Here is a 15,973-nt window from a genome sequence, read left to right as displayed (position 1 = left end):
CTAATGCGTCGCCTCGACGGAAGGTTAACATTTATTGGAGGCGCACGTCAGGCCCTCGCGGCGGACGCAAGGAGGGTCCGCAGTGCAAGGGGTCCTTGCGGACCCCTTGCACTGCATGAACGTGGGACCATAATCAGCCCTCGACGCGGGCGTACCTTGAGCTGCTCCAGGGCGCTGGCGATGAGCGGCTGACTGGAGGTCTGCTCGCGGCTGAGCGCCACCACCTCGTCCATGGCCTGCTGGAAGGCCTTCCGCTGGGCCACTAGGTGGGCCGACTGCATGACGATCAGCAGCACGTTGTTCACCTGCAGGCGGGGGGGGGCGATCAGCACACAGGGAGCGTCAGCAACGCCACCGGCATGACTAGTACATCATCTGGGACGCACTGACCTTACCGCAAGGGCTTTGACTGAAAATGTATAACATTAAATGTATAGAGACATAAAGCGAATAAAGTATTTTTAGCTAGTCCCCTAAACATCCTTTTTAAGTTGACTCAACACCAAACAGAGAGTGCATGTGAGTGTGTGTGTGGGAGAGTGTGTACGTCTGGGTGTGTGAAAGAGTGTGTACGTCTGTGTGTGAGAAAGAGTGTGAGAAAGTCTTTTTGTGTGAAGGAGTAAGTGTGTGTATGAAAGAGTAAGTGTGTGAGTGTGTGTGAGTAAGAGTGGGTATGTGTGTAATTGAGTAAGAGTGTCACTGTGTACGTGTGTGTGTGTGTGCGTACGTGAGTAAACGTATGTGTGCCTGCGTGTGTGTGTGAGAGTGAGTCAGAGCGAGCGAGTAAGAGAGAGACTCACACGCTCAACACATCAACATTCTCATCATTGACTAAATATTAACAATCAAAGCAACGATCCGCCCCCCACACACACACACACACACACACACACACACACACACCTTCATGGCTCTGAGGGTGTCCACTGTCTCCATCTGCGGGACCAGTTTGATCAGCTCCCCGTCCCACTGCGCCCAGTCCGCCAGCGCGACGGCGTCCCCGGCGCCGCGCTTGCTCATGAGCAGGTGGGCGTCGTCGTCTGTGGGCTCGTCGGGCTCCTTGGAGCAGTCGTTTCCCGCCGCCGCGTTCAGCAGCTGGAGGATCAGCGGCCGCTGCTGCATGAGGCAGAAGGGGACGAACACCTCCAGCTCCTCCAGACCCAGCACCTGGACCTGCACCACGCACAGGACGTTAGTCATGTGTACACACGAGGTATCCATCTGTGTGTGTGTGTACACACACACACACACACACACACACACACACACACACACACGTTATCCATCTGTGTGTGTGTACACACACACACGTTATCCATCTGTGTGTGTGTACAAACACACACACACACACACACACACGTTATCCATCTGTGTGTGTACACACACACACACAGTTATCCATCCACACGCACACACACAATCCATCTAAACATATGAACACAAACACACGTTATCCATCTACACACACACACACACGTGCGCGTTATTCAGCCAAACATATGCACAGGCACGCACGATTAGTTGAAACAAATATTAAATTAAAAAAAACTAAAAAAAAACACCCTGTTCACCAACACACAAGCATATCCACACACAAAGCATCTATTCACACACACACACACACACACACACACACACACACGCGCGCGCGCGGGTGAGAGAGAGGAGGGCTGCAGGGGGAGAGGCTCTGAGCAGAGGAGTCGGCGCGGCCACCTTGACGTAGTCCTGCTCCTTGAGGTTCTTCAGCAGACAGGGCACGCCGCTGGTGAGGGTGAACTCGGCAGCGATCTCAAGGTCCTGCGGGGAGGGGGGGGGGGGGGGCAGTGTGGACACAGCGGGTCAGAACACACAGACCTCATTTTGGAGCTCTTCTTTGAGGTTAACAAGGGCGACCACAAGGAGAGAAACTGCCCAGGCGAGTGTCACCGTGTACTGGCCGCGAACACCCACAGGCGAGACACAAAGAGGGATACAAACAACGAGACGTACCTTACGAAGCATTTTGGCAAATCCCAGAGCTTTGGACGCCCGCTCCCTGGCCTCGTGGAACAGCTCTTTAAGAGAGCGGCTGGTCTCGATGACGGAGCGTCTGAGAGAACAAACCCAGAAGGAGAACAACAGGGGTTATCGGGGTTGTACACAGGCACCGGAGAACGCCCTGAGATGGTAGCGGGCGAGGACACTGCGGCCTAGTTCCCACGCCGTCCCCCCTCTCACCGGATCTCGTCCGAGGCGGTGCTGTCGTCTGCACTCTGCCAGAACTCGTTTCCGCTCCGTTGTAGGCCAGCGTCGAGGAAGTCGCCCGTGGATTTCAGCAGCATCCCTGCAATGTCACTGTGGGCAGAGGGGTCAAAGCAAACACGGTGTCATTGAAATCACAACGACAAAATGAATTGACTCTCAGACAAAACGAAAATCCAAAATCCACAGTATACCTGTAGCAGTCCTTGAACAGGATGTTACAGGTAGACCTCCATGGTGTATCTCTTTGCACTATCTCCATTTTGATATAAGCACCTTGGAAATTATGAATAGTAGATAGAAATGGGGTTGCTTTGTTGAAAAATGCAATGCGCAAAGTGCTTTCCTTAATATTTGGCGGGATGCACTAAATACTTTCCTTATTCTCCACATTAGAGCAGCTTAAAGGTGTAGTCTGTAGGATTTAGTGACCTCTAGTGGTGAGGTTACAGATTGCAATCAACTGAGTTCCGAACACTACACCCTTAAGTCAAGTCAAGTCCATTATATTTGTATAGTCCTTAATCACAATCAAATCGTCAAACCGCATCCCCGGAGCACAGACACTGACCAGAAGAGTTTCCCGGACTGGGCCTCGCCGCCGCGGATGTAGGGCGTGATGACCTTGGTGAAGTTCCACTCCTCCTCCAACAGGTTCTTCAGGCTGTGGGAGGCCTGGGGCAGCTGCTGCAGCATCTGGATCCAGCTGTGCATGTAGTCAAAGTATACCTATACCCCAACACACACACACACACACACACACACACACAGATATATTTTTAAAGACCCTTGGACTACCATTAGTAACGATAAGTTACTAGTGGTTACTATATTCCACCGTTCCAATACAGTTACACAACAGTTTAAATAATAATTATACATACCTATAGCAAATAGTCATATCTAACTTGGTATAATAACGAATGCCAACCAACTGACGGAACACATAGTGTCTCTGTACACCATTGATTCAATTGATAGCTGTCTTTGCATGCACGCAGAGTGCTGCAGTGCACGTTCGGCAGGGGAGCGGTAGGAGGAAGGAGGCAGGCGCTGAGGAAGTGGCAGAGCTTGATTATCGGTCTCTACAGGTTAGTATGCAGGCCACCGCCCCTCTGCCGCCGCTTCAGCATGGACCCAGCCTGCTAGCCTGTGCTGCACTTCGCTGAAGCTCAAGGAAGTGACAGCTTATCAGCGTTTTGGGAACACTGTGCAGATAATGGGTGGGGACGAGACGCTTCCTCATAAATGGGTTCCTGGCGGTTTAAAGGGGCCGCCACTGCAGGGCGGTGAACACTACGCTATGAAGCGCACCAGCCTACTCAAAAAGTTCAAACCCACAGGGTGAATCTGAACAGTACCTTTCGAAATAACGTGGGTCGAAAAATAATGCTCACAAACCACGTGATTCATGTTTATAGGGTATTGCTTTCTCATGTCAGATTTTGCTAACCTAGCAATTCTAAGTGCGTGGCACTTGTTTCTAGGAACATCCTAACTGTACCGACAGCGACATAGCGTTGTTTCTATTTCTAATGACAAATTAAATTATTGTAAGTTGCTTTGGATAAGATCATCTGCTAAATGCCCTAAATGTAATTGTATTTCTCCACATAATCGGATGAACAGGCAGTCGTGACTGTGAATCTAGCTGATCCACATCCCCCATTAATACATACATGGTTCATACAAAACCAACAAAACATCCAAACAATATCATCATCCGAACCATAAATCACTTCCCACGTTCAAAACAGACACGACGGCGTGCGGACAGCGCCTCGGCCCCCCGGGCCACGACGGGCCCTACCATGAGCATCTGGTGCAGGTCCTCCTCGAAGCCGTCGATGTTGGCGTTGGTCTGCAGGCCCTGGGCGTCCGAGGCCACGCCGCGCAGCATGAACTGGTAGTACTGCTTCATCAGCAGGCCTCCCTTCAGCACCTCCTTACACTCGCGCACCAGCTGCAGGAGGCACGGGTCAGCGTCAGGTACGATACCGACAGGGACATGACCGCAGTGGGTGGTGGAAGAAGAAGAACTACTACTACTAGAAAGAATTCATACTTAGTGCTTTTTTTGGTCACTCAGACACTTTACAAAGAAAAACAAGAAAACAAAATACGAAAAGAAAATTTAAATAGGGTTTTGAATAGAGTCAGGTGGGGTATGGGAGGGGTCGGGTGTCACAAGCTTCTTAAAGAGGTGGGTTTTGAGTTGACTTTTGAATGAGGTTGTTGAGTCTGAGTTGCGTAGGTTTGGGGGGGAGGGAGTTCCAGAGGGTTCGGGCAGCAATGGCGAAAGCCCCCGTCTCCGACTACAGAGTTAGTCGTAGAGGCACTGCACTCGTATTTTTGGAATTTCTCAGAAACACCAAGATCGTCAGATCTACAGGAAACGGGGTTGAATGGAGCTTTCTCTCAGTGTAGCGCACCCAAACCACTTAACAGCCAACGGCACGGACAGAGACACAAACAGAGTACAGCAGGAAACAGCCAGCTCACAGTTCAGGCCATCTCTGACATGCTCATTTTAGGAGGTGGAAAAAGGCCAGAATCCTTCCCCAAAGGGTGGCGTACTGGATACACGGCCTTGATACCCTCAACCCAATGAGATGAATGAGGAGACTTATTTGCTTCTTTCTTATGGAGGGAATATCATTTGCGCTTTGCTTTTCTTTGGTTCAGCACCCTACATCGACAAGACTGTGCCTGGAAAGGTGGTGATTCCACGGTGCACCGTCAGTGCCGTTTAACAAGCCGTCTACTTAACTACCTGGGTCTATCGATTGTGAAATTGCCAAGACAAGCTGAAGAAGGGCTTCTTGCCCAAAACAATTGACAGTTAAAAAGTCTAGTCTTTCTTTTTTTTTTTTATTATAACCACATTAAGGATCCAGCACCTAGTCTTACCGTGAACCGTGCGCATTGCGTGATTTTTTTTAGGAAATGCACATCCACAACTCTGTCAATGGGGAGGTGGGCAGAGGAGACAATTGACTAAGGCAAAACGATTAATCGAATTCAAACCGACTTCGCGATGTAATAGAACGCAAATTGTTTTTGGAGGGGATTATTATTTACTTATTTTGGGATTTGTTACCATTACTGACTGGAGATCCGTAAGATTCGGATTTATTTCACATTTCAATAGTTAAATAAAGTGCTACCAAGGTTGTGTTGGTCACACTATAGAATGATTTATTGCTTGTTAAGTAAATAATACAGAACATAAGGAACTTTCAAAAGAAAAATCACAATATTGGTCGAAATAATCGCAAGTAGATTATTTCCCCAAATCGTTAAGCCCTACAATTGACAGAAAAACAACCGTGACAAGTCAGCTCTGGAGCTCCACCGAGCTCCATCAGCTCTGGAGCTCCAGCGAGCTCCATCAGCTCTGGAGCTCCACCAGCTCTGGAGCTCCACCGAGCTCCATCAGCCCACCTGCTTGATGCTGAGCAGGGAGGGCTCCCCCGCCGGCCGCTGCTCCAGACGCAGCTTCAGACACTCGTGGATGACGTTGAGCAGCACCCGGCACAGGACCAGGAAGGCGGGCCGGAAGGAGGGCAGGTCCATGTCCAGCAGGTCCCCCCAGGACACCTGGTCGGCCCCCAGCTCGGGCAGGGCGGGGCCGGTGCAGGAGGCGGGCCGGGAGAGCTCGGGCAGGTAATCGCAGTACAGGGTGGGGTCGGGGAAGTCTGCGAACTGAGCGGCGGCACCAGAGCATCGTTGAGGGGTGTGGATGAATAATACATTACAACTTTATCGGTCCTAGGGGCAGCTTGTTGTACGTGCAGTCACATACAAACAACAAATACACAACTGCGGAGCATAGGGCTGGGCGATTAATCGAATTTCGATCTCGATTTCAATTTTAGCGTCAAACGATCACAAAACTAATATGATCGAGATTTCAATTTTTTTTTTGGTGTTTTATAGAAAGTGCTATAGAACAGCTGGATACATCTGTACACATTTTAGATTCGAACATTTTCTTTTTGACCATTTTGTGTATTTTATTAAGGCGAAATTTCAAGGTTCTCAGTGTTTTTGGGAGAGACGTGCTGAATAAATGCATCATATTTTCAAACTCAAAAATACTCGTTATTAATAAATGTGATTTCGATATTGACCAAAATAATCGTGATTATGATTTTTTCCATAATCGAGCAGCCCTAACGGAGCATTTAGTAGTCAATTTGCAGAGGGGATGAACGACTTGGAATGGTTGTTAGTTCTACAAGGAGGTTAAGCATAGCGACGCCCTGATGGCAACACAGAAAGTTCACATAACGGATGTAAACGTAATAGAAGGATACAGCGTACCCAATTACTCAACTGGCTATAATGTTTAATAGATGTGCTTCTGGCACCGCTGCTCATAGTGTGTCTGTGTGTTTGATTTTATTCTCATGATTTACTGTTCTTCCTTCTCCGACAGCCTAATTTCACATCTGGGATTAATAACTCGCATCTCAGAATTTTATCATCCAATCAATATTGCCAACCCAGAGCTGTGTGGCTCAGCATTACTCAAAAGCAGGAGCCTGCTGCATGCGGCTATAAGCAGCCGAACTCTCACAATGCATTAACACACAAAGAGCAAGCACAGGAACGGAGAGGTCCGGCAATAGCAGCGCTGTACGGTTGCGTTCGCCCCTTCACGGTGATGCTCCAATTCATTCCTACGGTCGGTCAGAACCACAGGCTGGAGATTGATACCTGCCGGGGCAACCTGCTACGCTGTGGTATACAAAAGGCTTGCAAAGGGCAAGTAGAATCCCAGCCAGGGGCCGCCAGACAATCTCATCAACTGACCGGGTTATACCGCAGGTAGAGCCGACCGGGCAACCTGAAAGGTCAACTGGGGCTTTAATCGGGGTTTAATCGATGCACAATTAATCACATAGGAACTGCAATATAATATAATTTATGCAATTTTAAAAACACAGAAAGAGTTGCATCCCTTAACTACAAAGAGAATGGCAAAATGAAATGGGATGGATTGACTAAGCTGCCCGAAGCAAGCTGAATCGTGCAGATTGGATTCTGAGCGCTGGAATAACAACATGTTCTGCACTGAAGTGAAGCGCCTCTCCGACCTCCACTGGGCAGACACCACTTAGGGAGCAGGAGAGGAGCATCGCTGCTTCAGGACGAAATAATAGAATCTTAATAACATTTCGTCAAACCTAGCTTGGACATTTTGCTTGGCAAATCATAATTCTATTAGGGTGAATAATAATAATAAAGATCTATACCTAAGTATATATATAAATGAGCAGGACATTTGACTGTTGTACGACCCACTTTCCCCTCGAATGTCAGGGTCATCATTATCGGTCGGCACTAGACAACCCCAACCACTGAGAGTCCACCACCGAGAGCTCAGCAAAGAGATTTGGGACTTTCCAGACGACTTCCTCTTTCTAGGTTTGCACGTTCAGGGCTGCGGGTCCTCAACCCGAGTTTGAGGACCAAGGACCTCGAACACACAGCGGAGCCGCCGCCTCAGCGAACCAGCACTCACCTCCTGCGCTGGCGTGTGGTGCAGCACCGCCGCCCGGGACCGCTGCAGCGAGCGGTCCATCAGCTTGTGCAGCCGGAGGATCAGCTTGCGCAGCCCCATCTGTTTCAGGGCCTTGTCCACAAAGGGCCGGTAGATCGCCGTGGGGCAGGCCGAGTCCCCGCTGCCCGACAGCTCGCCGCCGCCGCCGGGCAGCACCTCCTCCAGCGACAGCATCCGGGCGAACTCGGGCGTGAGGGCGGGCGACAGGTCGTCCATGCGACCCTCGCTGGCCTCCTCCGTCAGGTCGCGGTCCTCGCCGTCGCTCTCCGCCGTGAACGTGGCGGTGGAGTCGTTCTCCTCCTCGTCGTCGTCCTCGTCCTCGTCCTCGTCGTTGCCGCGGGAGCCCCGCGGCGAGGGGATCTCGAACACGGGCCAGCCGATGCGCGACAGGTCGTGCAGCCCCAGCAGGGTGGCCATGACGCGCAGCTTCTGGTTCAGGTCCTGCGTGATGTTGAGCCACAGGCACAGCGCCTGCACCCTGCCCTGGAAGTCGCGCGCCGCGTACTTCTCGTAGTCCCGCTGCAGCGCCTGCAGCGATGGGTACAGCGCCTCCACCGACTCCAGCAGCTCCATCACCCGCTTCACCTGCTGGAAGGCCAGCCGCTGCCGCTGCAGGTGCGCCCTGCACTCCAGCCCGGGGCTCAGGGGCTCCGCCGCCGTCAGGAAGGTGCCGAACCCCAGGGGGTCCTCGCCGTAGCGGTTCGCCTCGTCCGGCGCCGGCCACCGCTCGTCTCCCGACGCGTCGGCGACCGCGGGGAGCAGACAGCTCGCGGGGTGGGGCTCAACCGCCGCCGCCGCCGCCGCCGCCGCCGCCACCGGGCACGCCGCCAGTCGTCCGAGGCTCAGGTTGTCGTAGTCGACCTTGAAGTGCAGGACCTCGTTGATGATGTCGGGGATGGCCTGGCGGGCGGTGAACAGGAACACGTCCTGGTCGCCCGTGGAGCGGCGGGCGTGCCACGCCTGCAGCTCCAGCCAGATGACCTCGTTGTTGTGACCCATGTAGGCCATGTTCTCCAGGCCCCGCTGCTCCTTCTCCTTCTTCTTGGACGAGATGGAGGTGAGCTTCAGCAGCAGCCGCAGCGTCTCGAAGAACTTGAGGCGGTCGGCGGGGCAGTCCGTGCGCGACGTCTGCCGGTGAGTCCGGGCCAGGGGGTGGGGCATGGAGACGGGCAGCTTGCCGCTGCTGCAGCCCAGGCTCAGGTAGTGCTTCCTGGGGTCCATGTTGAGGGCGCCGAAGGGACTTTGCTTGGAGAGGGGATCCAGCATGAAGGCGCCTTCGAAGGTCTTCTTGTGGTCCCTCTCGGTGGAGCGCAGGGCGGCCCTCTGCTTCTTACCCTGCTTGTAGCCGGGCTCCTCGGGCGGGGGCTCCACCGGCTTGGGGCTCTCTCGATCCCGGCCCGATGGGCTGGAGTCTGCGCACAACACACCGTCCTGAGAGTCAGTAGTGAACACCCGCTGGCAGCATCAAGCGGTGTGTATTGTCCACTGTCATGCACATCGTTAGTTAAGAGTGTTCATTTCTACAGCCACTTACCCTTGTTGGGGGAGCGGTGGGGGGTCCTGGCCTGGTTTCTTTGGTGTTTGCCTGACATTCGTTTCATCTGGCGGGGGGTGCACGGGGGCGACGTGCCGTACAGCGATTCCTCTTCCTCGCTGGGAGAGTCCCACAATTCATCGACCTCAGGGTTCTGTGGGGGTGCATCTTTCAGAGGGTTGTCCTGCCTGCAAAAGACCTGACGTTACTTGAGGGTCCGCACACAAGAAAATACAACCCGTGTGTGGCACAAAGAATATTAAATCTTAAGAATTGCTCTTTGATCATGCGCAGTTATACAGAACGCAATAACGTCAAGTATATCAATTCCAGACTTGTTAAGAAAACCCTGAGGCTGATCACAAGAACATAGGAGAGAGAAAACTGGCTGTAACTGTGCGCAAGGTCGAGCAGAGCTGGAATGTTTGTACCCACAACACAGTGTTTAGCTAATCTCGTCTAATGACACAGGAAGAAGGTTGCTGGAGAGATGTGTCCAGACTCACTGTCTGCTGCAACCTAACGCAGAATGATGATTGGTCTGTCCTCTGGAGCCTGGCTGGCTGTCTGTCTCATGGCTACACAGTAGCAATGCTGTGCGCATTACCACAGACGTCCAGGCAGCACAGAAAATAAGCTGTGGGTTGGTTGCTGGCACCCTCCCTTGGACGGCGTACAATTTTTTTGTTTGGTCGAGTTGCGTCCCTCGTTAATTCACTGCTAGGTTGTTCTGCGCACCACACAGACTATAGGTCGCGGGCATACCAGGACCTATCTTGAAACAATAAACGAAAAAGCAAGCATCAATGCATGCATCGGTACGTTGAGCATGCATAAGGGACAAGGAAAAAAAAACTCAAGACAACACAAACAAAACCAAAACAGAAACCCCTGCAATGCTTGTGCACAGTACAGGAGCCCAAACAACGCAGAGTGCAGGAGGGCCCTGCCTTTCCGCGTCACAATGTCCATGCTTTGTTCCTTGGGCGCATTTCTGAGGGGCTTTTTAATAGGATTAGAAGGGGAAGGTTGCCGGGGTCTGACCCCAGGCTCCGAAAACAAAACTGGAGCAGACGGCCAGGGTTGGGAGGGGGGTAGTCTGAGAACACATTCTCCACGCGTGCCCCCTCTATCCCTCATCGCGCTGAAAGCCACCAGCCCACACGCGCCTCTTGGCTTCTGCTGCGAGGCGGTTGAAAGGGGACAAGGTTGTATCACTTTCACAGGGGGGAGCACTAATCTGGGAGCCACTTGCCAACACAAGAAAGGAAGGGACGCACGGCGAGAGGGAGTGTGTGACCCCAGCTACCCATCTGCCCCTGATGCACTGTGTGTGTGCACAGCCACCCCTATCTGCCGCAGACGTGTTTGCATGCGCAGGGGTGTGCAAGTGTGCATTACGCACGCACGCACGCACACGCGTGCACACACACACACACACGCACGCGCACACACACACACACGCGCACACACACACGCACACACACACACAATTAAACATGAAAACTCTCTGGGGAGCCGGTATGGAACTTGAAACTTGAAAGCAGACACCTGCTGCAGATCCACCAGCCTTTAAAGGGCTCGCATGCCAAAAGACCGCGGACCGGCTTGTCACGCACAAAGACTGTGGGGAATAAACATGGAAACCAGTGGGATAGGAAGCACTTTTAACTGTCCCAGTTTAAGAGCTGCAGAGGGAAAATGTGGAGGAGCCTGTTCTCTGATCTGCAGCAGACACTTTAAATTGTTATCTCTTCTGCAGTGGGGCACTCACCAACACATCCAATTACCGTAATTAATTTTATCAGACAAGACATTTTAAATGTGCGCGTTTGTTGACGAGGCTAGCTCTAGTCTAGCTCATTCAACTCCCACACCCCCCTCATTCCAAACAGCATCGCGGAAATGAGTGTGTTTGTGCAAGTATGTTTGCGTAGTCATAACAATGCACACAGTGCATGCGTACACGAGGCGTCCTTTCAAAGCATTTCCCTGCATAGAATGATGTGACTCAATCACCCAGGAATGAATAACAGCGGAAACGGACATTGCCGTGGTGTGGTTGCCTGCAGCTTTGTTTGGTTGTGTACGCCTAACGGACCGGGTGAAGATCGTAGCCCGGCTGCAACGGCTGAGACGATTGCGCTTCTCACTGTCCTGAGAATGTCGCTGCACACTGCAAAAGAGGAAGCCGGAGGCCGGACGCCGGGGCCTGCTGTTAACCACGGCTGGGCTGTGATTTCCAGGCTGTGCCCGCCTGCTGCTGCAGCAAGGCAGAGTTATGGCTGCAGATGGTGTCTGGCCCGGCCGCCCTCAATGGCTCATCTGATAGCTTATTGGGGGGGCCGTAATAAAAGGACGGCGGAATGCCACAGCCCCCCAGGGGGCACGGAAAAAAAACAAAAACGAAGGAACGCACAGGGTGCATAATAAACAGCGACCGAATTCGGAATCTTTCGCGCACACGGGCAGAGGTGGTGACAGGGAGAGCAGCCCGAGTCGGAGGGGGCCTGACCTTTGACCTGCCACCATTGTACCAGGAAGGGACACGCCATTGTATGGGGGGGCGACACGTGGCCCGTGAGGCCCACAGCTGAATGGAACACAGCTGGTTAGTGCACACACTTGCTCACAATGCCAAAACTAAAAAGTAAAAAGAGGAAAAGGGGAGAAAAGGATGGCGAGCTTTTTGTTTTTTGCAAGAGCACGCTTTTCACATTACCGAGGCATTGTGCCCCAACTGATGCAATCGGTCGCCCTGGGCTCCGTATTCTCTTTCCCAACAGCCAACAGGAAACACACACATGCATCTCTGCACCAATCTCTGCTCTGTCCATCCTGGGACCCGACAACAACAACCATCGTTCATAAAATGCTGCAAACGTACCCCGCGTCACGCCAAGATGCAGAAGCAGCAGCAGTCAAGATGCACAGTATTCCTCTTTCCTATCCCTCTCAGCCACAGTCCATGCCGTCTGGCCCGGGAGAAGGTCCCCGAAACACCAGCAGTGTTAAGTAACAAGCAGGAATCCAGCCACAGGCCAAGAGAACAAAAAAAAAAAAAAAAGCCAGTGGGAAGGGAACACGGCAACCTCAGCCCCGCCCTATCCAGGAACAGTGCGACAGCAGCCCTACGGGCGGACCTACCTCTCCCACGTTCACTTGTGAAAGGCATACATGCAGCGCACGCAATGCTTAACTAAGCACTCTTTCATGCAACCCTTTTTGTTTTCTAGAGGTTGCCCGTGAGAAAACATGGAGGTGAATAACGGGGAGGCCATGCTTCCCCACATCGCCTTATTCTCGTACAACATTGATCTGGTTTGCACTAAAAAAAAAAGACCCCCATCCACAGGCAACACCTTTAGTGGGCAGGACGCCAGCTTGAAATTCCAGTGAACTTTTTTCTTTTTTTTGCGTGCATTGCATAGATCTATTGAGCACTGTACGTCACATTTAACCGCCTGGTGATTTCTCATTGTTCCTGCATGTCAAACTGCATAGGTCAGACAAGTAGAAGTGAGTTATGGAAATACGTCATCTTGTGGGAAAAAAAAAAAAAAAAAAAGAGTACAGGACCTGCTTCGGTGACCATTATGAGAGGTGCATTTTCTCCCTCATTAGCTGGGGTGATAACAGGAGTTAGTGGTGAGCCATGTGTATCCCTCAGCCAGTGTTGCAGGCAAATAAGGGTGATTTATATGGGGGCTTGCAGCCATGTCTGCCTCTTGGGCGTGAGGATTTACCCACTATGCACACCACATCCTGAGGAGCCTGGAATGCATGTGGGCCAGAGCGTCTCAAGACAGAGTTCAAGAGCAAGACCCTATTGACAAAGACTCTCTGTCCTTGCAATGCCAGTAACAGCGTTCGTTTATTGGGAATACTCCCATGACGCACAGTGGTCACACAAAGGACTGTGCTCTCGCTTCCGTGCAAAAGTTACTGTTTGCAGAACGATGCTCCTCTCCGTCTATGCCGTATGGATGTATAACACACACACGAAAAAAGGGAAGAACCAATATCTTACACTTTCTAGGCAATATAATTTACTTGTATTTGAATCCTTGCAGCTTTAACACTAGACAATAGTACTTTAAACTACAGCATCAAAACAGCCTATGCAGTCGTTGGAATACACAATGTCCCATGCTTGATTAGGCTTTTTCATCAGATTGGAAAATGCAATACATCCTTCAAGATCATATCAATATGGACTAACGATATACATATAAATGAATGTTTCTAGTAATAATTACTGTTATGAAGGCTATTAACTATTATGTGTGCCACTTACAAAGCTTCGATGACTCCAAAAACCCGACATTACCCTGGAAAATAAAGTGTTACAATTAACACTTTTAACCTAACGTTAATCGACTGATAGCACAGATGAACCCATAGTTCCAAGGTAAAATCAGCACGAAACGACAAGTCAAAACATTGCTTTGGGGCAGTAAATGCGTTACTATGACGGAATGCGGTCAAATGCACATGATGCAAAACAGTAAAATCATTTTGGCACTACTTTGTTGTTCTGCAAATCCCAGCCACCTGTATCGATCGACCAATCACAACCGATTCACATGCACGCAGAAAAGTCCTAATCATGCATAAAAAACGCCAAGATGATGAAAGACAGGGAAAACTTACAACATATAGATGCGTTCACCGATCCCAAGTGGCGCTAACCAGTGCAGGGCGACCTGACCGCCAAGTCATCCAAGACGATTCATAATAATAACAATAACTCTGCCAACTACACAATAGCGAGAACCAAGTTTACACCTCTGGATATATGTACTCCATGGACCACCGTCAACCAGTCCCGGTGATGGGTGCAGGACGCACCGGTGTCTAGCTAGTACCTTAGCTCACGTACATCCACTGGCGCTCGAACAATACACTGACAAGCGACAATCCTTCCAGTCGGCGCTAGCTAGCGTCTATTTAAACGTGTTGCGCCGTTTCAAGTGAGCCGACCGGGAGGCGCAAGGTTACCTTTTCATTGGTGAAGCATTCTGCCCGACTATTTTGCACCGGTGGGAAAGCGTACGTCGGTGAACTCTCTGGCGTACTACTACAAAGTGTATCTAAAAAAGTTTGCAACTCCAGTGTTGCAAATGCATCCACTGCACGCGGATCCCTATTATGCAGGAAGAACCGCACGCGGCACGCGCATGCGCCAACGCCAAGCCGACCGGGAAGTCTCGCAGAGCTCTCAATTTGGCAAGCGCTGGACCCTGACGTTGTAGTTTCGGTTCAAGATGTTGTTCGCCTACCTGCTGGTTTCACGGCGACGCCAAGGCTCCATTGCAAGGAACAAACACCTTTGTCCTGGATTTGCATGGACTAAACCATGTCTATATAATGTATTTTTCGCTTTGCATAAAAAATATTTGCAAAAGAGGCTAAATGTGTTTCTTTAGAGCACTTTCTCCCCCCCGGTACGGCGGGCTCTCGCCTGTGCGATCGTTGTCGCCATTTTTCCACTTTCATTGAGGAGTGCCACTGACTGATACGGCAAGCCAGTCAGACCATCCAATCTAAATTAGTTTGTGGTTCACTTGTGAAGTATGTAGGCCTATGGTTCCATTGCAGAAGTGAGCAAAAAGGATTGTAAAAACAACAACCAGACTAATCAACACTTTCGCTTTACAGTTTGCAATGAGAGGTCATCATTTACATAGAAAATCAGAACATAACTTTGTGTAGAACTCTAATATTCTGCATGTATCTGTGTATCTAGGAAAACCTAAATATTACGTTTAGGTCGAATGATGTTATTCACCAGGCCAAATGTGTGACATTTGGCAATACACAATTCGTTTTTATTTGAGTCCCATTGACAAAAAACCTTTTAAAAATGAAGGCAAAATGCTGAGCCCCACTGATGAAGAATGAATAGCAATTGTTGATTTTAGGTTAGTAATACTATAATATTATATACAGGGTGCGATTTGCCGGTGGGGATAGTGGGGATTATCCCCCCCTCTGGTTTACACGTCCTACCCTCTGCTGAATTATTTTTATCCTCGGTGGGGATAAAAATTATCCCCCCCACCCAAAGTATTTTCACCATTAGGGTAGAGTGAGTACGGTTGAGACATGCGTACAGTTGAGACACCCTACATAACTTGCGTGCGCAATGATCCTGAGCCGTGATTTTTAGTTTGCACATGCGTACTAACATCCTCTTCTACCCCGGGAAATTTGAGCAACATACTCAGCTCCGCTACGAAGATATCGGCGAAAGTTTTTTTTAGCAAGGTAAGATCTTGATTTTACATGTCCCTTCTACAATTAATATGTTATTAACCATAGGTGATCAACAAACGCAATTTACATCATTACAAAAGTTATTCTGTGCACTATAAATATACATAATTCATGCTATCATGTCAATCAAGGTCACTGCATAATCTAGCGAAAAGCGTGAGGTGGTCGGACGGGTACAGTTGAGACACAATGTCTCAACTGTACCCGCGATCGCATACCATTACATAACATGGAGTTACGTTGTGCAGTTTAACGACAGCAGGTTAGAAGTCAAAGTTGGACAACAAAACAAACAAATTAAAATAAAATGTTATATTTTGGATATTCGAACTGTTCTTTATTAATGGATG

At 50.3% G+C, this 15,973-nt stretch overlaps 1 protein-coding gene across 5 annotated transcripts in view; it reads right to left on the bottom strand.

Moving 5' to 3' along the window:
* map3k4 (mitogen-activated protein kinase kinase kinase 4) overlaps positions 1–14,706 on the bottom strand; it is a 26,326-nt gene extending 11,620 nt beyond the window's left edge. For 2 of the 5 annotated variants that reach the window (XM_079758643.1, XM_079758646.1), the window contains exons 1-11: positions 14,627–14,706; positions 9,345–9,532; positions 7,772–9,222; positions 5,686–5,946; positions 4,052–4,204; positions 2,813–2,970; positions 2,218–2,334; positions 1,990–2,089; positions 1,714–1,797; positions 904–1,173; positions 156–305 (exon numbers count right to left, since the gene is read on the bottom strand). In XM_079758643.1, coding sequence (XP_079614769.1) covers positions 156–305; positions 904–1,173; positions 1,714–1,797; positions 1,990–2,089; positions 2,218–2,334; positions 2,813–2,970; positions 4,052–4,204; positions 5,686–5,946; positions 7,772–9,222; positions 9,345–9,532; positions 14,627–14,658 — 2,964 coding nt within the window. In that variant the 5' untranslated portion in view covers positions 14,659–14,706. Of the gene's footprint in view, positions 1–155; positions 306–903; positions 1,174–1,713; positions 1,798–1,989; positions 2,090–2,217; positions 2,335–2,812; positions 2,971–4,051; positions 4,205–5,685; positions 5,947–7,771; positions 9,223–9,344; positions 9,533–12,231; positions 12,342–13,997; positions 14,130–14,345; positions 14,473–14,626 lie in introns of those variants that run through there. The other 3 variants (XM_079758644.1, XM_079758645.1, XM_079758647.1) reach the window with 3 other exon arrangements.
* Between the last annotated feature and the right edge of the window lie 1,267 nt (positions 14,707–15,973).

The sequence above is a fragment of the Pollachius pollachius genome (assembly GCF_949987615.1).
Source record: "Pollachius pollachius genome assembly, chromosome: 2".
NCBI lineage: Eukaryota > Metazoa > Chordata > Actinopteri > Gadiformes > Gadidae > Pollachius > Pollachius pollachius.
Note: the sequence above shows the minus strand (reverse complement) of the source record. Positions and strands in the feature narration are given on the sequence as shown.